The 24045-nt window shown below is 38.8% G+C and overlaps 1 protein-coding gene across 3 annotated transcripts in view; it reads left to right on the top strand.

Moving 5' to 3' along the window:
* LOC424300 (von Willebrand factor D and EGF domain-containing protein-like) overlaps nucleotides 1–22983 on the top strand; it is a 162952-nt gene extending 139969 nt beyond the window's left edge. For 2 of the 3 annotated variants that reach the window (XM_040703814.2, XM_040703813.2), the window contains 4 exons: nucleotides 8015–8110; nucleotides 9274–9369; nucleotides 15226–15323; nucleotides 21503–22983. In XM_040703814.2, the coding sequence (XP_040559748.1) occupies nucleotides 8015–8110; nucleotides 9274–9369; nucleotides 15226–15323; nucleotides 21503–21517 (305 nt within the window). In that variant the 3' untranslated portion in view covers nucleotides 21518–22983. The remainder of the gene's footprint in view (nucleotides 1–8014; nucleotides 8111–9273; nucleotides 9370–15225; nucleotides 15324–21502) is intronic. The other variant, XM_025152679.3, reaches the window with a different exon arrangement.
* Nucleotides 22984–24045: the final 1062 nt, after the last annotated feature.

Genomic DNA, 24045 nt, shown 5'->3' with positions numbered 1-24045 from the left:
ATTAGCAACAACGATTTGGCCAAGGTTTCTGGATGGCCAGAGTCCTCAGCAAGTGGGTGTTTGGAAATAAGTTAACAGCTGCTCATGTAGAGAGGATCGTAACTGATGCAAACAGCATCAGTTGTGCTGACAGCAGTAGAAGAATTAGCAGGTTTGCTTGTTGACTGGGCGCATAGTCTGGAGACATATGAAAAGGAAATACTGGTCTCAGTTCTTACTTGATTTTGAAGCTTACATAACAGAATAGGCTGGATTAGATGCCATTTTCCTTCCTTGGGCAAGATACGCAACAGAAGACAAAGGAAAAAATATTCAGGGCTAATACTGTCTTTCCCATTCTGCTGAGCATAAACTGATCTGTGCATTTTGCGTGCGGTGAACGGGGTGAGCTCTGACTTCCCAGAGACAGACAGAGAGCCAAACTGGAGACAGTGGCTCAGGGCATGGTCTGGTTGTGGTCTGCACTCAGAGCTCTTCTCTTCTCTGCTCTCTTAGTGAGGATATGTCATAAAGCCATTAGCTGGTCTTTTGTCAAAGCTATGTTTTGTTCACATACAGGCAGCTGGTGCATTTATTTTAACAGGAGCTTTGAGCACATGCAGTTGTCTCTAAATTTATTTTTCAGGAAGAGAAGAATGTATTTGGGTAGAAACTGAATATATATCCCAAATAAGAAGGAATGAAAAAAAAATTAATAAGGTTTCTTTGCTTAAGAAAAACATTCACAGACTACAGAATGGTTTTTGCAGGAGTAGAGAATCTGGGGTTTGGGCCAATATTTCTTTATTCGTACCTTAAATGCACTAAAGAAACGTGTCTGATCTGTTGGTGTATGTAAACACATACTTAAATAGCAGGGATTCCTGAATTGACACATTTCTCCTTGCCGTGGGCTTCCACGTGAGGATGAGTGGCTTTTCCATGAGCTGATTTCAGAAACAACACATTTGGGGGCCTATTTCTAATCAAAATATTTTTTAATGTTTTCTCTTAAAAAAAAGGGGGTGTAAAATCTACTGTGGGGAAAGCGCAGGGAGTGGACAGTTCTAGAAATTACATTGTCTGCTGGACCACAAAAGACCTTGGCAGTACATTGATTCTCATGTAAGATTTAGCCTACTTCCTAAGACAGATAATAACGCTATGAATAACAGTTCAGAGCAGTGCCAAGGCAGCCAGCAGTTCCTTTTCTGGAAGGGCTCCCACCCAAGGCAGGTGCCTCCTGTGGATGAGGTCCTTGCTTCCCAACTGGCCATCAGCTAGGCCAGGGACCTGCTGTTCTTCCTCTTCTTGGCTTGAAGCTATCTCCCATTTCACCACAGTTCTTTTCAATTCCTCTGCCTCAATCTCCCTTTTTACTTTTGCATGGATGAAAATACACCAAATTGCACCAAGCATGGGTGGGCTTAGCCCAGTCCGAGCAATGAAAGCACGCCTAAATGGCAGGTCATAATGCAAGGACTGAAACTACAAAAACAATCAACAGAGAAAAACAATGTATATGAGAATCCCTTTTCACTTCTTACTCAGGCATGACAAGGAAACCGCTCTAGAGAACAATTTATACACACACCGTAATGGTTCGCTGACCTAATAAAGCACAGAGCATTCCTCAATGAGGAGAAAATGTTACCAAGCGTGAGACCCAAACAAGATGAGAATGTAAGTTGTGCTGAGAGTATATTTCACAATTCCCCACATTAATTATATACTAACAATCACAAAGATGAGAATAAAGAATAGCAAGACACTCTTTCAAATTAATAGCATCGCAATCAGACTAAAACCAATTGGTAAGAGAAAAAAGGTTTCGCAAAGGATCTCAAAATCTGACAGCTCCCAGCAGAATATTCCCCAAATACACCTTATGCACACCTGTGTGTGCTTGTTTTGTCAGCTGAATGCTTATCACCATTCTCAAAGACGAAATATCACGCACCTATCCAAACACCTTAACAGTGCATCTCTAGGAAGAGTTTCACCTGATAAGAGACAACAAACAAAGGGGTCTCAGACGGGGAAATATTTCAAAGGACAGCAGACAATCCCCTATCTGAACTGGAGCGGCAATTCCTTACTTGTTTCCACAGTGTTCTGGGGCTTAAAAGCCTTCCCCACCATGCACTGTCAGAGAATCATTCAGAAATAGAGACCAAGATTCTCTTTCTGCTGGCAGAAAAGTTGTATTATCTGATGAGAGTAATGTAACGGCACAGATAGCAACCCAGTACATTGCGCATCAACATGCAGAGCTTAGTTTGGCATCTCAGTAGTTATGCCATCCGGTATCCATTATTTTTCCCATTTTCTTTACTGATCTAATACCTGAATTAGATTTATTTCCTGCTTTAATAACTCTAAAGGTCCCCCTAGGTACATCAGAGCACACATCAGAACAAAGACTAGACGCAATTAGGCAAGGCCCTGGCGTCATACCGCAGTCTATATGGTCTACAATTTTTCAGGCAATTTTTTTCTTCTGAAATGCATGCTAGGTGATGCAAACTAACTCCTATTGCCAGAGCTGTGTGGCAACGTGAATACATTATCAATGCATACTGTCACGGCACCCATCACAACTACATTTACAGCTCCCTCTGTTTCTTGTAGTAATTTGTTCTCCTGCACTGCATCCCTCAGAGGTTTCTACCAGATTATTTTTTACTATTCAGAAAGGTAATTTATTGAAGAATTGCTTTGCATCTCTGTTAGAAGTACGTGAAGCAAGAAATGGGGCTGAGCAAACCTCAAAATAATTGGTAGCTTGATAAGGATCCAAATTTTAGAAGAACCTTGCACAAAACATGCAAACTTCTCATACGCAAAGTTACTTCTTCTTAAAATTTAAACTAAGGTTATAATTACTGATGTTCATTGGATTACATATCTGAAGTTACTTTGCTAAAGCTTGGGTATAAATTTCTGTATTTACAAATCCAAATCAACATAAATGAGGAGCTTCCAAGAAACTCAAGCTTTGGAACAACACACATGCCTAAAACTTAACATTTGTAAAACTATTTCCTGGCTGCCCTTGGAACAGAAAAATTAGGACTAGAAATTGCTATTGTCCCAAACCCACAACATGTTTTTTAGTGCTACGTGCAATTGGGACCTCTGTGGCAGCAGATATATAGGTACATCCATCTTGCTAATGATCTGTTGAGCACCAGTTATACCCTCTGAAGCGTTGAATGACGTTTTTTACCTCAACTAGTTTCTGGCTACTGTGAGGGCAGTAGAATCCATAAAAGCATACCCTGGGTTAGAAATTCCCTTTTTCGCCAGAACACACCGGTTTTGTGATTCATTTCTTCAAAGAATTAAAGATCATTCAGCAAGATCAACTCTTTCATTTGGAACCTGGAAGCATCCAGCCAACCCCTTCCTTACTGCACTCGGGATAATGGTTCATTTGAGCAGCGCTGCTGAGATGCATAATGCATCCAGAGAGAAGTGGAACCTTGCTTCCAGTCGATCAATTGAACTGTGCTATTTCGTGAAACTGCTGACCTGGCCCTCCCGTTCTCTTCCTATAAAAAAAATCAGCAGCATCCTTACATTTTAAGGCTGCATTCACAAGGCTGCTGCATTCCTGGCACAGATCTTCTCCTCCATTCCTGTGTTTTATCAATAGGTGATGTATATTATCAATAAACATTGGAAAAGGACTAGAAGTGCCAGTTTTAACACAGCAACCAACTGCTTTCACATCTATTGGCTTCGTTTTTATTCTCAGCTTGGGTTCTGTCATCTGTATTTTCCTGACAAGACCAGTCGGTGTTATTTTTAAATCTGTCCCATGCTCTGTATCCTTACTGTGCTGTACCTCCCTAGCTACAGCTCTTTGTTTTTGAGAATGTCACAGCACATCGAGATAACCACTAAGCAGAAAGGAGAAAACGAACATTAGAACAACATGTACACGTACAAAAGCCAAAACTGTGACTGATCAAGCATCCTACTTCTCAAAAGAGCAATTGAGAGAGCAAGTACAAATATGCGCTGGGCCCACAGAGAAGACAGTCCGAAACCAACACCAGCCTCAAATAAAAGCCATGCCTATGAATCATGTACAAATAACAGCACAGGGATGGTGACTTAAAGGACACGTTGAAGTCTGTATCTACCAGTAGGTGTTCTTTTGGCCGCTTTTCTGTGTTCTTTGTCAGTGAAGCTGTAGCCTGATGCATTACCTTAGCTGGCCCACACAGATGTTACTGCTTGAGGCTATTTTCTCTTTTCCATCCAAAAGCAGAATGCATTCAGAAACAGGTCAATTTTGTCAGCTTCTACAGGGCTAAAAAAAAAAAAAAGTTATCTTGAAAACTACATCTTCTAATCAGCACTGCAGTGTGACACATTGTCTCCTCATCAGCAGCTTGGCTGAGGATATGCGATGACAGGTAATTCTTGATTCAGAAGGAAGAAGTCAGGGCACTCACACTGTCAGGGAAGGACATGGATGTTCAGCTGCACCACAGGGTATTCCTGAAACATTTCAAAAAATCTCGTTCTGCTAAGATTTTGGGAGCCTGATTTAATATCCCCTCTGTTTTGACATAATAAGGGCGGTGATGAAGACATTTGACAAAATTGCAAGCTTTTCACTACTTATTGTTATCGACTTCTTGTTAAAAAGGTGCATTGGGGTACTTGCATCAAAAGGTGCATAAGGTTCCACCTGAAATGTTGTTTATCTGTTAATGCATAGTGAAAAATGAGAGTCTAAGGGAAATATCTGGCTTTTGTTAATGACTGTAGACTGATGAGCAGCTACTTTTGATTGATATTGTCACCGTTTGAACAAGACATTGCTCTTAATTGCTTATAGTGTATGCAGAGAAGCATACTATAAGCATACCCCTTCACTTTGCATAGCTGGGATATTTTGTTTAATACTATGCACATTGCAGAGAAGTGCCCAGAGAAGTCGTGGAGTCACCGTCTCTGGAGGTGTTAAAGGAAAGCATGGATGTGGCACTGAGGGACATGGTTAGTGGGCATGGTGGGGATGGCTTGACAGTTGTACTAGATGATCTTAGAGTTCCTTTCCAACCTTAAGGATTCTATGATTCCATGCTTTAAGGGAAGGTTTATTGTCAATTTACTGCAAGAAGTGCAGATGAAGGAAGACACTGGAACTGTAGGTGTCCATTGCTGATGCTACTTACATCAGGAGTACCTACTAGATTTTAGAGACAACAATTAACTTTTTTCCATAGATTTTTACTAATCTCTGGAAATATTTACTTTGTAGTAAAACTCTTCTCTTTGGCTGACAAAGCAGTAGGCTGGCTACCTTGAGGTGAACAGCTAACTGCGGAGTTCCATGATAAAAAAGAGTTGCAAGAAGCACTTCACTGAGTGAGGCCAGCCGAGAGGGGATACGCTATACAAAGGGTCACAGGAAATATTAAGGCCAAAGTGCTCTAAAGCTATCAAAGAAAAATAACTGTACGACAGAAACTTAGCAACTGGAGAGTCCCATTCAGTACACAGTAGAACTATGTACATTTTGTACAATGTTCTACGCAACACCTATGTTTTATCTTAACACCTGCTGCCACCTGTTACCTTATCAAATCAACCCTCGCCTGAAATACAGCAAGTAATCATGCTTTTACTTAAACCTTCAACACAGGCTTACCTTATCTAACTTCCCAGTCTTAAAAAGCATCATATTATGGAAGTTTTAAATTGTGGCCTTCACACTCTTTATAGAACTGAGTAACACTTATTGCATACAAAATCCTGTGCTTCAGTTCTTACTGAAGAGCACGGAAACGCTGACGTTGACACCACAGGGAATGGGATTAGGGCCTCAGTGATACTCGCTGGCTGCTAGCACGCTTGCACCCAGGATACTTAGATAGAACAAGGCTCTCTCCACCCCCAGTGATATGCCCTATCAAATTGCAACAAAGAGAAGGCACAAATGTGTTTACATCTATTCCATTGAGGCTGGTTCCCAAGTAAGGTGGAAAACCTAATCAAACCCCTGTTGTCTCTGGGTCAAGATGCTAGGCATTTTTCAAGGGGAGGGGAGGGAAAAAATGTGAGACTTTTCAAAGTCATGCCAGCGCCTGGGAGGATTACGATAATTCGATTTGCTCTCCTAGTGTCTGATAATTTATTTAGTTTTCCTGTGAGAGCCTGTAACATTTTTGTTTGCTATTTTGAAATTGGAGCTCCTCCACAGAGGCCAAGGAGTGGGACTAGAAAGGATCAGAACTAGTTATAATCAACAAATGTTGAAGTCTGCCTGACGGGTATTGAGATGGAATTGTATTTAAGAAAGTCAGAGAAAGGTAGAACAAGGTAGAGATGTCAGACAGAAAAGGAGGGGAGATAACACTGCACGCGTTTACATAAAGGTGCCTTGTGTATTCCCCCTCACGTTGAGAAAGTGTCTGCCCAGAAAGGCAGAGAGCCAAGAGTGCCTGTCCAACCAGGTATGGCCCTGAGCTTACATTTCCCACTTAAGTTCTTCTCTTAGTTATGTTGGAATTGAACTCCCTCGGATTTATTGCCTAAAGTAAGAGATGCTGCAAGCAATAACCAACATTAAAGAAGTTAGTGCTCTATTTTCATGGTTCCTTGTTCATTTGTAAGGCAGCTGAAGAACGAGAGAAATAGATACCAAGTTGAAAATCTGTTTGAACTGTACTGTTTTACTCAGACCAAGACCAGACCTCCCCTGTTACTTAAAGTTTTACTGAATTACAAGGCAAACTGAGCTGGAACAAATTCAGTTATATATAAACTGAAAACTAAAACTGAATCAAAAAGTGCAATAGTTAGACTACCTGTAACTGAAGGAAGCATCTGCTGTCATAGAATATCTCAGATACCACAGTAAAACAGTGCAATGTTTTATATTAGGTGAAAAGTACATTAAAAATTTAAAGGACAAAAAAATTAGAAACCTCTTTTTGAACAAGTACCACTGAGCTTGGATAAGGTCCATGTTTCTTCTGATCTCCGGAGCAAATCCATGGATTTCAGCAGTATGATCTTGGGACAGCAGGTCAGCTATGAGGACTTTATGGTCTGTGAGTATCATAAAGCTGAGGGTTATTTGAAATCTAGATCTGAGATTTATGGTTTGGGGTCAGTTTTCTAAATAGCGAATATCTAAGCTGTTTTATAATTGAAACGAGAAGCCAAACACAGCACAATATAAAACTGGATGTCAGAAGTCTGTTATGGGTGACAAGAGATCAAAAAAGGAGAGAAGGAAAGGGAGGGAAAAAGATGAACTCGGAGTTACAGTTGTCATAACTCCTTAAATTCATCTAGATTTTGACTGGCGTTGCAGCACTTTTTGAGAGTTCAGCAAGAACTCTAGATCCCTCTTAGCCCTAGTAAGCAGATGCCAAGATTACAGCATGGATCAGGAGAGATGGAGAAAGAAGGAAAAAGAAGATGACAGTTTTAGGGCTTGGGTCCAAGCAGCCCTGATAAGCATGGGTAAGGCTGACCTGCCTGAAGGCAAGTCACCGTGCTAAGAGACTTGTGAGCTCTGGCACAGAGCAAAATGCAAATGTAGCAGCCAAGTAAGAGCAGCCATGGAGCTCTTAGAGCTGCCAGTGCTGCATCTGCACTGAAGGAACAGAGCAAGTGACCAGGACACAAGAAGCCACAAAAACAATAATTCAGTGCATCGCATTCTTCATATCCCTAGATATTCTGAGGAATAATCAGGAAACCTAAATCTGCTTATCTAAAGATGCCTGATCATATACCTAAGAGAGGAACAGAAGATCATTCTCCTACCAGATAACACTGGTTGATTTTATTTGCATGCTATTAAACATTAAGATCATCTAGTTCCAACCCCCTGCTATAGGCAGGGACGCCCACTAGACCAGGTTGCTCACAGCCCCATCCTGCCTGGCCTTGAATGCCTTCAGGGAGGGGCATCCACAGCCTTTAAGATATAAGGAAGTCTCTAGTAAAATCTTCCTTTTTTCTCCAGTTATTATGTTCTTCATTTGCTATGTATCTGCAGGTGTCTGTGATCCCGTGTGCATGAATGGAGGGAAATGTGTAAGCCCAAATGTCTGCGACTGCCCATCTGGTTGGAGAGGAAAGCACTGTAATAAACGTAAGCATTTCTACTATCCATCAAACAGATCATTGCTCATTACTTAAGCCAGTCAACATCAACTGTAACCTTGTCTTAACATTAAAAAACACTATAGTGAATATAATTTGTTTTGCTCCCTCAGCAGTTTGAAAACAGACAGTTTCAATACAAAATGCTATACGCAGTTGTTGCATACAGAAGAAGAAAGCTGTGTAGGGGAATCCTGGCTCTGCTTTATGCAACTCCCTCTTATACATCTTGTTACGGAAATTCATTTTTATAGTATTAAACTTGAAGCGTTGATTTTATGTTTTAATACCTTCACATATTTTGCTGCATTTTACAGAGAAATGCCATATATTTCAAGATACAGAACTACTTAAAGCCTGCTATAAAGCCTTGTCAACTGATGTACTCTCAAGGTCACCAGCTACATTTTTAGTGCATAATTTCAGGAAAGATGTGCTCTCACTCTGTAACTCTACCATATCTGACTTAACGTTATAAAAATAGAATTAAAAAAAACTCTCACTCTAAAATACTTTCAAGGAGTACTTTTCCTCATGTGGCTATTTGTTACCATGATGTTGACAGACAAACGGAATAAATTTATAATCCAGGTGACATGCTGTAAGTAAACCAGGTTAAAATACAGGATATTTAATCTTTGGATCTTAGTAGTAAGTACAATTTCAGAACCAGTGTTTTGAAATTATAATATGAATTATTTCTGCAGAAATGATGCAGGAAATATGTGTTTCTCACACGTGCACACGAAAACATGCATTTACTCTTTGGGATCCCTGAAGAAATACTACAGACGATAAATATACCAAATCCTACTATGGGATATTGCTTATTTGCAATGTGGAATTTGCTATGTGCATCTAACACACATGAATATACCAGATGAAAATATCATATGGAGAGTATTCTTAACTGATAGTGAGCTGAGCATTAGAAATAGCCAAGCTACCAGAAGGCAGTCTTCAAAGATAGATTTCTTAAGAAGCAAATATCAAAGAATCCTAAATACAAATTATCGGATGAAGAGAGCACATCCCTTCCTTTGGATATTAGCCAGCTGAAATAAAACCTAGCAGGTCATTATTTCAGACAGCTTTGGAATGTCTGAATATGTTGTTTACATCTTCTCACTTGTCTCATGTCCCTCTGTCCAGCTGTTTGCTTGCAGAAATGCCTGAATGGTGGAGAATGTATAGGTCCAAACATCTGTGAGTGCCCTGAAGGATGGGTGGGAATGCTGTGCCAGACCCGTAAGTGCTGCTCTCGTTATCACAGGCTTGTAGCCATACATGTTGTACCAGAGATATTCACATATCCACTTTTCCACTATATTTACTTTACATGGAAAGGGCAACCATCAGATGATTAGCACGGAAATTATGCCTCCTGTTTGTCAGCAGTGTTGTATGCTGTCAGTAAAACTATTCCTTTCAAAGACATTTCTGGACTCAAGAGTCCATGTGAGGAAGAGCGCAGACTCATCCTTTACTTCCATCAGAAAAAAAGTAGCAAATATTAAACTCAATGATCTGAAAGGCTATATTAAAAAAAAAAAAAAAAAGAGGTTCAGGGACGATAGGAAATGCAATATCCTATTCAGCATATCCAGATGGCATTAAGCACAGACAGAAGTTCTATGTGCCTGCTAACCGCTAACCCAGGAGTCCAACCCTGCACATTTTATGCATTCGGTCTGACCACTGAGATGGCTTTGTATGCGTGGGGAGTGGAAAACTTGGAGTAGAAAGAGACCCGTTATTGCCCATTGCATGCAGGGTCACTGCAGTGTGTGTGTGTTATTAGTTTTACAGTAAAAGGTCATGAGGAAAATATCAAGGCATTATCCCCTCTAAAGGGTAATCTTTCTTTCCTCTCACACTCACAGAGCATAATTACTTATGGAAATCTTTTGTCAGTTAAATCCCAATGGCTGTGTAATTGTTTCTTTGTGCCAGCTGTCTGCTAGTTCAAACATTGTAATGTTTAAAGTTATTTATTAGTTGATGATATATTCCTGAGTCAGTTTATTAAATAAATAAACAAATCATGCTTGCTCCCGTGCAAGGCAAGTAAAGCTTACTGTCATTACCCATTTCTGCTGTACAATGCAGGCACACAAGCCTGGGCCATTTTTCATGTATTTAATCAGCTCTTTTAAATCTTTCCTCCAGATCTGTTCATTTGATAGTCACCCTGTTTTTACTGTTTTTTTCCCCCTTGTTTCCATTGTAGTGTGCAATTAAATCAACTCTGTGCCCCAAAGGAGATGCTAGTAACTCTGAGGTCTCACAACAAACCCAGATAACCACCAAGTGGTTGGAATTCCACTATTTTTTAAATAGAAGAATAGAAGACTATAGTCAGAGAGCAGATGGTTAGGTCTTATAATGTTGCTCCAGGGTATTCACAACGAGGCAGGGAGGAAACGGGGGAACAAGAAAGTCTTCATCCTCACAGATGTTACATATAAAGTTTTGCACAGAAGTGTGACCCCAGAAAGCAAGTCTGGGTTTGTATTTTAACATGGGAGCCCAACTACCCAAATCCAGAGCGTTGTGAAAAATGTGTATTTAATCTGTCTGAACACATCCCAGCACTGCCCACCATCAGTGAGCAAAATCCATGCCCTCTGCCAGAACCACTGCATTTCTGCAGTGGTTGTACTGCTTCCCTGTGCAAACTACTTTGTCCAAGAATTTCAGCCTGCAAGGTTCCCCTGCTTTTGGCACTCCCTTAACAGCAAAATATTTGACATGAGTCAATTATATGTATCCATATAATTTTGGTTTAATAGAGCAAAAAGTCACTTTCCTTACTCAAGTGAAATTCCAGATAATTTTTCCCAGGAATCACTATAGCTTCCCTTATGATCCAGAAGGAATTTGGGCTGGATTGTGATGTTGGGACTTGTTCAGGCACAGGAGGGACTCAGATAATCCCAGTTTCATTCTCTGCTTTCAGCCTATTAATTCATGCAGCTGCCCTTATCAAGATGACAGAGATGGCCCGAGCTTACATGAACTGCTCAGGCTGTTTGGAGGCAGCAGTAGATATAGCTGCCACAATAAAATCTTCCCTAGATCTCATCTTCCCAGTCTTCTGTAAAACCCGAAAAAGCAAAAGATGACATTTCTCTAGTTTAGGCCCCTAATAATTAAGTACTTCCAAGTGCAAATAGTGCTGCCTTCTATTTTCCTGCCAACTTTCACCCAGAAAGAAGTACATAGATCTGTATTATAAGTGACAGTCAAAAATCCTCCAGCCTTTCAGCAAACGATACATTGACAGTAACCCAGAGCAGATTTTCTGTTCTGTTGCAATGAAGATTGGCACTGTCCAAGTCAGAATAATTTTATCTCTACAGTATTTTGAAAATGCTTCAGAGAGCAAGACTGAACTCTGTTTTCAGATGTAGCACCATACGTTATGAAGCTTGTATCTAATTTGGAACAGGTCTGCTGCATTTTGGAGGTGCAATCATGCAAGCAAATACTTTGCCTCTTCTGCAATGATGTGCAATGAAATCTCATTCTGTTTAATGTGGTGAATTATGAATTTCTCAATGCTATGATCAGTCAAACTCAGTGACATTCCAGAGATGTCTGTGCAGGCTATTTTTCTTACAGTTTTACCAGTCTCTGGCTACCACTGTGCTGCAGAATTTGGCAAGAATGAGAGTAGGTAGAAGGGACTTTCAGGAGACATTGTTTAAGCAGTAATGGACAAAATCCAATAGTCCTCTTTTATCAAACTGCAAATAAAGAGGTCAGTCGAGAGAATGGTTTTCTTCCCCACTCATCTGTAACTGCACAGAATAGCTTCTGAAAGAGAATCAATAAAATAGGTCATTTGTCCCAACAAATACGGTGTGCTGTGGAATACACACATTATCCTTGATAAGTTCTTATGACTTTGATGGTCATAGTTTAAGGAGCAACGGTCAAGTTTCAGACAGTCTTGCAAATGGAGGGAAATTACATTTTAGCAAAACAGGCTAGAAAGCATCAGATAGGAACAGCTTCATAGTCTTGTAACAGCAGCAAAAATGTTCTAAAAATTCCCTCTTGGAAAACACAGAAATAGTTTCACAGGATCACCACATATCCCCACCGATGATTTCCTTCCCATCTCAGACCAGATACCCATTCTAAAGCTCCATGCCTGTGGGTTCTCCCTCCCTCTTGAGGTGCTAACTCACATCTCTCTTTTTCTTGAGCTAGAAAAGAACTATTAGACCAAAGCAGTGAAGACTTGATGGTACAATCTGACTGCCCTGACAGATTTAGACAAAACACGAGCCAGTAAAGTCAGCAGGCTTTTGGCCAAGGATGTAAGTCTGTTAAGGATCAGAGTGCAGGATCAAGGTATAATTCTAATAATTAATTATAAAATATAGGAAGGTTATAGTTGTGAAGGATCTTCATCATTAAAATTCATGCTGCTGTCTTCTGTTCTAATATTATTGAACCCATACTGGCTTCTCATTTGCCCTTCAGAATATCTTCTCTTTATTTGCATGTTATAAGTGTCAAGCTTAAAGCCTTATAATGTCCTCAACATTCGAGTTCATTCTCTCTCCCTCTGTCTTGAACGACTTCTCAGACAGGCTTGCTTCTAGCTTTCCTATGTAACCCTTTCAATTCTTAAAAAAAGAAAACTCGTAAGAAAGATTGTCATCTGCATGCAAATTATAGCTCTGTTCTTTTAGCATTCAGGGATAAATCTCCTTCTGTAATGGGCATTTATTGATTATAATTTTATCATAAGCTTAGCTTACTAAATGACTTTCTTTGCTGAATCTGTACAGGATAATGCATACACAGGCTGTGTCATTTTTAGTGTTTAGAGGCTTAGCATCCCTTGTAAATACATTTATGAAATATTCATTTAAACTTCAGCTATGTTATTATCCTCTGTGATTTCAATTCCAATTTTCTCCCAAAATGTTTTTAACTTTCCTCCTTACTGAGCTCATGCTTTTCTGAGCGCTACAGCAGGAAGCAGTGGGTGGAGAGGGAGAGACAGGCAGATAGCAAAGGATGAAAAAGGAGGAAATGTTTTCCTTTTTATTTTTTTGTTTTGTTTTGTTTTTATCATCTGAGAATCAAAGAAACCACAGATGGAAAAAAAAGCCTGGTACCTTAACTAATGCCTGTTCTTCTATCATTGCATTTGAGAATACCCCTACCAGCCCTTCTATCATTGCATATGAGAATACCCCTACCAGCCTTACGGAGCTCCAGAGCAGACTACTCTTTTCCTTACTTGCTTTTATTATATGAACTACCAACAAGATAATCGATATCCATTTTACCTGTGCCCAAGTTCTCATCAGGTTATACGTAGTAATATCATACATAGTTGTGTCTCTTCAAGAACAAAATCCACTGTAGAGTGGAACACAACTGGAAGAGGCCCCTTCTGCTGACAATACGCTCCCTAGCAGAAAGTTGGAAATGTTTTATTCCCATGAATGAAACATTGAGATTTTTCCAGTTCACTATCTGGCTGCACTCACAAGACCAGCAGCTTACCAGGCTGTACAGCCTCTTATTTTTAGGATGTGTGGATTACCGGTAAATTCTGTTCTTCATTCCCCTTTCCCTTAGGTCTCAGTCTGATGTTCAGAATACAAATATAAATGTTAGTATTCCCTAATACAGCAAAATCCCAACCTTCTCACAGAGTGCTGGCTGTCACGGTAATCTGATAGAGTTGACAACCTATTTTCCGTAGACAAAGACAGCAAAATTACAAGATGTTCTTTTTAAACAACCACAGGGAGGGGAATCTTTGTAGCTTGTGGCTGGCCTTCCAAGGTCACTGTAGCATTACTATAACTGTCCTCAGAGGATCACATTTGGATGGCTTAGGAAGCCACTGTGTGTTTTCCAAAGAAATTTTAATGGTCTATTCTATCTCTGAGACTTCAGATTGCAACACAAAGAATTTGCATGAGCTTAAACCTGTGCCAAAAATCAGATCCTAAGACCAAAAAAATTGAAATTCTGGATTTTGTTTCTTTATCCCCTCAATTTGTTGATTTTCTCTGAAATGTCCCTTAGAGGGATACATTAAACTTTTTCAGATCTGATGGTATTGGAACATAGAGAGCTGTTGTCATATGCTTTATTGACAGATAATGACATGTAATTTATATTTACATCTTAGTAGTGTATGGTTAGCAGCTTCCTATATGGGTCTTCCAGGTAAGAAAATAAAAGAATTCACTTGTTGATATTTATCTGGCAATACTTATAGAAGTTTTAACTCATAAGATCTAATTAAGATACTGTGATGTGTTCTTGAATTGCTGCCCTATGAATTGGTTGCTCTCTTTCCTCCATGCCAAAACAATGCCATAAACTGCTGATTAGGATGAAAAAAAAAAAAAAAGGTTGAAATTTGAGTAAATCAACTGATTATCTTTTTTCTAATCTCTTTAAAAAAATAAAGAGCACTGATTCTTTTATTAACAGAATGTCTTCAAATACAAGTGGTAGTCTAGATAGGATAAAGAAGTTTTTCTGATTCCCTTTCTAATTCTGTGGGACATGAAATTACACACCCTGGATTCCAGAGTTTTGAAGAATGCATTAAATTCTCCCTTTTATTTGTTGTAATAGAAGCACTCTGGGGAGTAAATATTTAACAAATCTTTGCATCTCAAGTCAAGAAGGTTCTTTTAAGAGCTGTTATTTTATTTCACATGGAACAAAAGAAAATCAATTTTGGCACAAATCTGACCCAGCCGTCAGTGCCCAGAGTGTATCCTGGCTTTCCAGATCAGAGCTTTTCTGACCCATTTTCCGCTGAGCTAAGGTGGTTACTTTGGCACACACTTCTCTTTCCCCATCAGTGAGAAGTAAAAATAAAGAAGGAAAATTGTAAATGTAACAGACACGTAGGCATTAAAAAAGCCCATAGCAAACATTTTTTAATGCCTAAATATTTTTTGTCCTTTTCTCCATCACGTGAAACTAAGAGCCTTGATATATTTTGTCACATCTTTGTTCTATCATTTTCAAACGCATCAGAGTACTTCCTTTCTCATTACAAGATTTAGAATAAATGTATTCCTAAACAATTTTATCTTTCATTTATAGCAATTTGTGAGCAAAAATGTCTGTTTGGAAGCAGATGCATAAAACCAAATGTCTGTGCTTGCAGAAGTGGCTATACTGGGTCAGCATGTGGAAAGAAGGTAAGGTATCAGCCAAAAACACTGCATTCTTACAGCAAGAAGGACAAAAATAGCTGACTGTAACTGAAACAGTTTACAGGAAAAAGGATTAAAGTCTTAGTAACCTTATGGAAGATGTAAATAAGGTTATAAAATTGTTTAAAGTAAGTTTAATGACCGCTAAGCTGCCAACTAACCCTGCATCCAAGTCCTGTACAAAATTCTCCCTTACAGAACAGTTTAATCCTTCAAATGCAAAACCTTAAAAAGTGGTGTCTATTCTGATACTTAGGCTCATCCTTAATACAGTTCTCCTGCCCAAATCCACTAATCATCTGCAGAGTATACCCTGAAGAGATGTCCCTGGATGCAGTCAAGCCCAAGCCTGGAACTTTCTCTGAATTGCAATTGACCCTCACCATCAGACACCGTTCAGTTCTTCATCCCTACTGCCTTCCTTAACCAGCCACTTGCTCCAACATGAAGTCATTTGCCAATTTCCAGCTTTCAAAATGGCAGACTGCCCTCTCATTTACCTACATGCAAATGCTAGGAAAAAAAATCAACATCTTTTCCTTTCAATTACATCAGGCATTAGAGATAGTAGCAAAATCTATTCAGATAGCCATTTTATTCTGTTAATGATAATTAGATTTTAATATCATAATTAAAGTTATATATGTATTTTCTTAACAAGATTATCTTCATACTAAATTATAGCTCCCATATCAATACTGATATGCAGCTGATGTAGGTCAGCATTTCAGGTTTTAATATATATATAAAACCTATCAAAAAGGTTGGCTGTGCAGTAGGAAAATATGGCATGCATTTTATCAATGAATTAACGGGTGAAGTCCAAACAAATGCAAGAAGCCAAGATATAACAGAGTTGTTGTCTGCAGGGGTTTGTACCCAAAGGACTTTCCCTTCAGAGGTTGAGAGTTGCCTTTTGGAAATGCCGGACTGAGATTACTGGGGTTGTTTTGGAGCATTATTTTAATTGTGAAAGTATGAAGTATGATATTTTCCAATCACAAATGAAGTGGAACTTTGTTGCACTTCACAGAAAATATTAAATCAATACCAGGCTTCCTTTTTCACATGAATAAACTATTACACAGTAAATCACTACTGGAAGAAAAAAAGAAAAGTAGAAAAAGACTTTGCATATGATGTATGTCCAGAATGCCAAGCCATCAATGATACATGTAAACACACAGCTCTCTAGCAATGATTCATCTCACATTCTTTCAAGACTGTTTGAAGCACTCTTCAGTTTCACAGCTCATTCTGCAGAAATACTGATTGGCAGCACTGATATGAACGTGCATTGCTTTGATGTGAGGAAGGAAATGTTCTGAATAAAAGAGAATTAACAGGTTTCCTTCAATCCCTGAGCTTTGCTTAGTGCAAATGTCAAAGTTAGTCATAGAACTGATGAGTTTAAGGGTGTCTTGTTTAAATTACAGGGCGATATGCAGTCAAACAAGCTACCCCTCTAAGAAGTTAGAAATTATAAGAGATGATAATGCTGATTAACTAGCTCTGATTACACTAAATAGTGAACATAGGAACTCCTATCCTTATCACTGCAGAAATGCTGGGAGGACAGGCCTCCCAAGAGTTAATTTACAAGTGAACAAATTGAACAAGCTTTAAAGAATTATACACATTTAGAGGTTTGAAGACAAACAGAACCACCCCTCCCTGATTTTCTCTCATTTTCTTCAACTTAAACCAATCAGGTGTCAAACCCATTTCTGCTGCTCATGTCTAAATCTCTGCAATCTCTCCCACTTCTAGAAGCAACGCAGCTGAGGAACACCACTAAGTGCCTCCCCATTGGCTTCAAACTTTCAGTCAATACATTTACAACAAGAGATTTACATTTTTCTGTTATAGCACTGTAACCAGTTCAGTGCTCCACGCTGCTGATACTTAATGGCTTATTTTCCATTTGGCAACCATGCAGTCGACTTTTCCTTCGTGAGCGCAGCCTTTATTTTATCTTTACTTAATTTTGTCTCATGGATTTCCAATTGTTTCACCCATTTATCAAAAAGATTTTTCATTCTAAACCTGATTGCATTGCCTCCAAGTGTGACATCATTAAAAATTGATAATGCTTCTCAGACAGGAATATCTCCCTGCTTATCTTATTTGACCCATTGGCATGATTACCACAACTATGTCAGAAGTCCCCCTAAAATAAAATTGTATCTACTTGTGGTGGCTAGAATGGCTGCTTACCACATTTTGCTCGAGGAGATTATGAATTTATTGTTTAATAATTTGCCTTAGTATCTTCCCAGATACCCACATGGCTGTCACCACCTTGCTTTTCCTTTTCTTATTTAAAGATATATACTGTGTTTTTCAGAACACTGTCCTTCAGGAGTACTCAAAGCTAATGACTGCTCATTTAGAAACCATATCTTCAAGAAAGCTTGGGTAAACTCTATGAAGCCCTATTAACCTGTTCCATGTAAAATTTCACTTATGCACTAGGACTTCTGATATGGGGAGTTAAAGTAGCTGGCAAACCATAAGCTCAAAACCTAGTTTATTCCCAGCCATTTCACCTTGTAAACTGACCTTCAATCTGACTTATCTAATCCTAAATATTCAGTTCCTTCCCTGCTCTCCCTTGAATTCCTGTTCTCTTACTAATTCTGAACATGTTAAACCTTTTGTCACATTTAACCTTTCTGTGAAGACTGAATATAAGGCACTGAACACATTAGCCTTGCCTGTGTCATCTACAATCCTCTCTTGTTAGATTCACCTCTGTGTTTTGCTATGGGAGCTAAAACTCTTGCTTTGCTCTGTTTCTGTAATGAATCTTCAAATAGCAGGGAAAATACAGTAGTAGTGGCATGCAACATTTATCAAAAAAACTGGCTTAAATTGGAGTTGAGCAGCCTCTTCCCTTCCCTCAGCAGCAGCTGCCTAGGGATGCTCAGGTGACTGCACCTGCAGCTAACTCAATCTTGCCAACCTCCCTTTCCCAGGGAAGGAGATGCAAGGTAATTGCCCCTTATCCAGTTTAGAAGAGCAATTTCTTCCACTGAATTTTATTTCTGGTCTTCAACTTAGTCTCACAACAGTAGAGTGAAAGATTCATTTTAGCAGTATATTTTTCAGGGGATAGGCTGAACACACTAAGAAGATAGATACAGGGAGCTGGAAGTAAAAAGCTTTGCTGCAGAACTCCTTTTTTTTCCCCTCAGACTGAACAGTGTCTATAGGCTGGTTCAGCTAGTCTATTTGGAAAAGCTGTGCTGCCCATATTCGTTTAATAAAGTTATTCCCCTTTCTCTGCTGTAATCTTTGATATAGTTCCCTTCTGTGCAGTTAAAAGTCCTTGAGGAACAATATACATTTTCCCAAATTATTCATCATCTACCTCCTAGTTCTCACATCTATATTGCCAAGTGATTTGCAATTCATTTCCTGACATTTTTGGTTTACTTTGTTTTGGAGTTCTGCTAAACAAAGCCTGCCAGAAGCATTCCTCAGAAGGCTAATGAACTTGCTAGAATAGCAATCACTCTCTTAGAAACCTTTTGCGTATTTTTAATTTGTATCGACTCTTTGAGAGATCCAGATAATTTAGCAAGAAGTTTTGTGGCAGACACATGAAGACAAACGCTCCCGCTGACTTTTACATTCAAAACACTCATCAGACTCCATTTGTTCATGGTTGGAAGGGGTGACTCTCAAAAAAACCCCACACTAAATGGTTCCCTTCTCCAGTGGAACCACATTTACCAAAAACTTTGGCCCGAGTCCCAGAGGGACCAGGATAACCACTGCATCAATTGTACAACAGGGAGCTTTTCTGAAAGTTGAAAGGTATGTTGTAACTGCTGTCTTATCTAATACAATCGTGCTTTCCTTCTTGGGTTGTTTGTTTTTCTTTCTAAATGGATTAAGGTAACAGCATGAATTAAGCCAACAGAATTAATTTAAGCCAAACAATATCTAGTTAGATAGGAATGCACCGCAAGCTATCATGATGCTGTGTTACCCCAAAAACAGTTTAAATATTAATGCACTAGACTGATCTGTCTGTTGAGTCTATATTCTAAAGCATAAAGATAGTGAGGACTCTAACTGATTTCAGAAAATAGTAATTGCAAAAGGCAAATTTCATAGCTGACAATTTTAACACAGGAATTTATCAGTAAACCAAACAGCAACAAGCCATTCACATTCCATATGAATGAATTCAGGGATGATCTTTCAAAGATTAAACATACTACTGACTTTGGTAAAGTCTAAAAATGCACTTCGCTACAGCCAGTGGCTTTAACATTGCTATTACTTTCTTCTTGCTTTCTACATCAATTCATACATCAATGTATACATCATTTTCTCCAAAAGAGTGGTCAAGCACTGGAATGGGCTACCTAGGGAGGTAGTTGAGTCAACATCTTTGGAGGCTTTCAAGAAACGTGTAGATATGGTACTAAGGGACTTGGTGTAGTAGGCAACATTGGTGGTGGTAGGTGGATGGTTGGACTACATGATCTTAGAGTTCTTTTCCAACCTTCGTGATTCTATGGCTCTACGATCAAGAGACATTAAACCACAAATCATCACGCTCAAATTACACAAGCTGTGTTCAGCATCTGTAAATACACACACTATTGACCTATGGAGTTCTAGGGGAAAGTGGCTTGCATAAATTATATTACAAAAACATGGAAGTACTAAGAGATAAAAAAGAAAGTCAAATAAAAGCAGAATGGAGCTACACATGCTGTGCATATTAGTCAGACAATTTGCTTACTACAAAGGAATGCAATTAATTAATTAGTTAATTGAGCTTAAATTTGATGGCTTCCTCATCAAAACACTGAATGTCTTCAACACATATACTTGTTTGTGCATGCTCATTGTATTCAGAGGCATCCTGAATCATTTTCACATTTTTACCAAGCAGGACAGGGCCTTTGCAGCATTTTATGTTTCATTCATATATATATGTATGTATGTATGTGTGTATATATATACACATATACATTTACAGACAAATATATATATTCACCCAAAATCCAAATATGTGTTTTGGTATAATTGTGGATATAGACTTATGGACATGTATACTATGAGCCATACATGCAAGCATACATTTTTATTTGACCTGAAAAATGCGTATGACTCTTTCAGATATTACATGCAGTTTTTCCACAAAAAATGAATCCTTACTCTAACCAGACCTGCCTAAATCCCAGCAGGCACTTGTAGAAATACCCTCTCTTTTCCTATAAAGTGAATGTGCCGTGTACTACTCACAAATAAACAACTGCTACCTGGATATATCACTATCAAAAACTAAGGTAGGGTATTTTAGAGTCAGAAAGGGAAGTAGCACTTGGATACATAATGTTAATATCAAGGATAAGCTGTCATATCAAATACAGATATATCAAGATTAAGGAGGACCTTTCTTCTAGCCCTGAATAATAAATTAATATCAACATTTTTATGTGCTTTCTAATACAGCTTTCTATAAAACTGCCCTTCAAAACGGGTTCTTAAATCTATGTGCCAGCATAAAATAAAGCTTTTCATATCATCGATTATCTTGTTTTGGGATAAAGCAAATTCACTCATGTATTCAAACCAGGATGATATTCATGGACAACTTCTGCGGTATGAAAATGGGATAAGTGCACTGAAATGCTTTCAGGCAAGAAGCCAACAACCTCCATGCGTTACACAGAAGTGGCAGAGTGATTTTTTTAAGGCACACCTGCTTTAGATGAAAGAAATTGAATTCCAACTCCATAACTGTCAAGCGCCACTGCAAATAATAGAGCCTAAGCCGAATCATTTCAGCAATATAGCTATTTTCCTGTTGAAGCGATGGAGCAGAAATCAGCCTTAGCTAGATGATATCACTTTATGTGCATGCTTTGGAAACAGTTCCATTCATCACTTCACTGCTTAGTCCCTTTCAAAAACATGTTCTTCATTCCCAGGTTAATAAAATCTTTGGTTATGTAAGTCAAGATTGTGGAAAAAATGCAGCTTGTGATTTGGCCATAATTATGTTGAAAATCCAAAGACAAAAGAGTAACCACAATAAATCATGCGAACGTCGCGCGTGATATTTCTTACACCACATACATAAGAACATTTATTCTATAGTCCCATACGAGGCTGAATACTCATTTCTGTTTTTGCAGCTACCAACAGGATGAAGATAACAGCAGGACAATGAAGACAATCATTTGGGTATTGATAATCCCAAACTGAGTGCATTTTTCATTTGGGAAGACACGGTGAGAAGACATCGCTGCTTCTCTCCCTTCTACTCTCCTATAACCACAAGGAAAATAAGGAAAAATTAAAACACCAAGGCATATGTCAATAAACAGACCTCTGCTTTCAAAACTGCCTGTGGCTAGGCTCACATTCCTGATCCGCAGATGTAACATCACCATCACAGTGGCAACCCCTGCCCACAAACAAAGACAAAGACTTTTATTGTCCTGTTACTCTGCTTTCACTAAAACCTGAAGGCACATATAAATGTCTTCATTTCTGCCAGTTTTTTGTTTGTTTGTTTGTTTAACAGGTTCTTTCTCCAGAGAAAATAAGTACATAAGCTCCCACTTCAACTGACAAAGACTACCAAGGGAAGGACCTCAATAATATTTATTGATACTAGCTCCATCCTGTAGTGTCATTCCATTGAGTAACTGCTAGAGCCAAACGCTTTAGTTTTCTACGTTGCCAACGTGCCAGCATTTACTTAAGGAGGTATCAACACAATGCATGATGAAATACTGGCATTTGGTTGTATCTACACATGTTCTCTTTTGCCCTCAGTCATCACTACACGTTGCTCCCATGCAAGTCAATGGTTGACATGCTAAGGATACGAGGTCCCACATAGCCATCTCAACTTAATCCCTGGAAACAGTTTAGAAAACTAGCTTTTTAATGATACAAAGATGCTTTCTGAAATGCTCTCAAAAACTCATACTCCATTCAGTAAATTCAGATCTACAGAATGCTACCTCTGAGTGCTTCATCACACAGCATGGTTTTGATGTAAGATGGGATGGAGCAGCGGCACAAAACCCAGAAAAAAGATGGAAGGTGTGAAAAGAAGGGAATAAAGCAATTAATTACAAATTCACTTGAAAAGCATTTTAAACTGTCACCTCATACAACTTTCAGGTTCAGTAAAGTAAACCCCAAATCGTCTTCTGAGCATTCATGCTCTCTTTTTATTTGTCTGACTGGGTGATTCAGAACAACTGTAGATCAAAACGTCTGTGTCCTGATGCAGGAATACAGAAGCTTTGACATTCCCTCCCTCTTCCAGAAGAAATTTGAAGAGAACAATCATAAAATAAGGATCTTTTGATTGAACCTTCAAGGCTGCAACAGCAACTAGATGTAAGGTTTGATCTGACCCTTGCTGTCAATTTCTAAGAATAAAAAATACCAACTGAAAGACTTCAGAATACTGCAAATTAAGCGATGAAAAAGCTAGGAAAAACTGCCAGTACTGCAACTGACAGAATCATTCCTCCTCCCTTTTTTCCCAGCTCATAATAGTAGCATTTTTTTTTTTATCCACAGCTAACTTTGTATATAGCAAAATGCTTTTATATGCATCCATTCTGTCTTCAAATAAATGGTTTTCTATTCTTCATTTCTGAAGTTTTGCCTTTCGTTTTATGTTAGAAACAGATCCGATGTACATAGTTTCCCAATGCAAAAAATAAAAATATAAATTAGACTTGCCACTTCTTGCAAGTTTCTTACTAAACAAACATTTAGTTGAAGGACCAGTCTTCCAAAATATGTGCTGTATTTTCTTAAGTAAAAAAATAAAAATCATGGAATCACAGAATTGTTCAAGTTTGAAGGGACCCTTTAAAGGCCATCTGGTCCAACTTTCCTGCAGTGAACAGGGACAGTCACCACTCCATCAGGTGCTCAGAGCCCCATTCAGCCTGGCCTTGAGTGTCTCCAGGTATGAGACATACACCACCTCTCCAAGCAACCTGTGCCAGCGCCTCACCACTCTTATTGCAAAAAACTTCTTCCTTATGTCCAGTCTAAATCTCCCTTCTTTTGGCTTGAAACCATCTCCCCTTGTTCTGTTGAAACAGTCTGCTAGAGTCTGTCCCTTTCTTTCCTATAGCCTCCTTTTAGAAACTGAAAATCTGAACTTCATACTAATCTAGAACACAATTAGTAATGCTAATATGAATTTAAGTTTTTTGCATTCACATTAGCAGTTCCAGGAAGACATTAATACTAAAACAGAACATTGGCACCAGATAAGTATCTACAAATTAAATTTAGGGTGGCAATTACTGTTTTCTTGAAGTACAGCCCCAATCAATAAAAAAAGATTTCTATTACCTTGCCTCCATAATGTCTACAAGAGACAGTGCTAATGAACAAAATCCCTTGCCAAGATTGGATTTGAGCGCCTAAAACAGCTTTCGATGCCTTGCAGCCTCTTACTGTATTTCTAGGAGTGACTATTTAGGGCAGGATACATCCCACCTATTTTAAGAAAATTAGAAAGCTCTTTTGCATCTTTGAGGACAGTTTATGTGTGCTTTTAAATCCAGAAGAATGGTTGATAGAGGACAACACCAAGGTTACTCCCTGACAGCAGACTACAGGTAACATATAGGTATGTAATGCAGCATTACAGATCACATCAGTGTAACTCCCCTTTCCTGAGGATGAATTTCAG

This window comes from Gallus gallus, chromosome 7 (genome assembly GCF_016699485.2).
Source record: "Gallus gallus isolate bGalGal1 chromosome 7, bGalGal1.mat.broiler.GRCg7b, whole genome shotgun sequence".
In the NCBI taxonomy this organism is placed as follows: Eukaryota; Metazoa; Chordata; class Aves; order Galliformes; family Phasianidae; genus Gallus; species Gallus gallus.
Note: the sequence above shows the minus strand (reverse complement) of the source record. Positions and strands in the feature narration are given on the sequence as shown.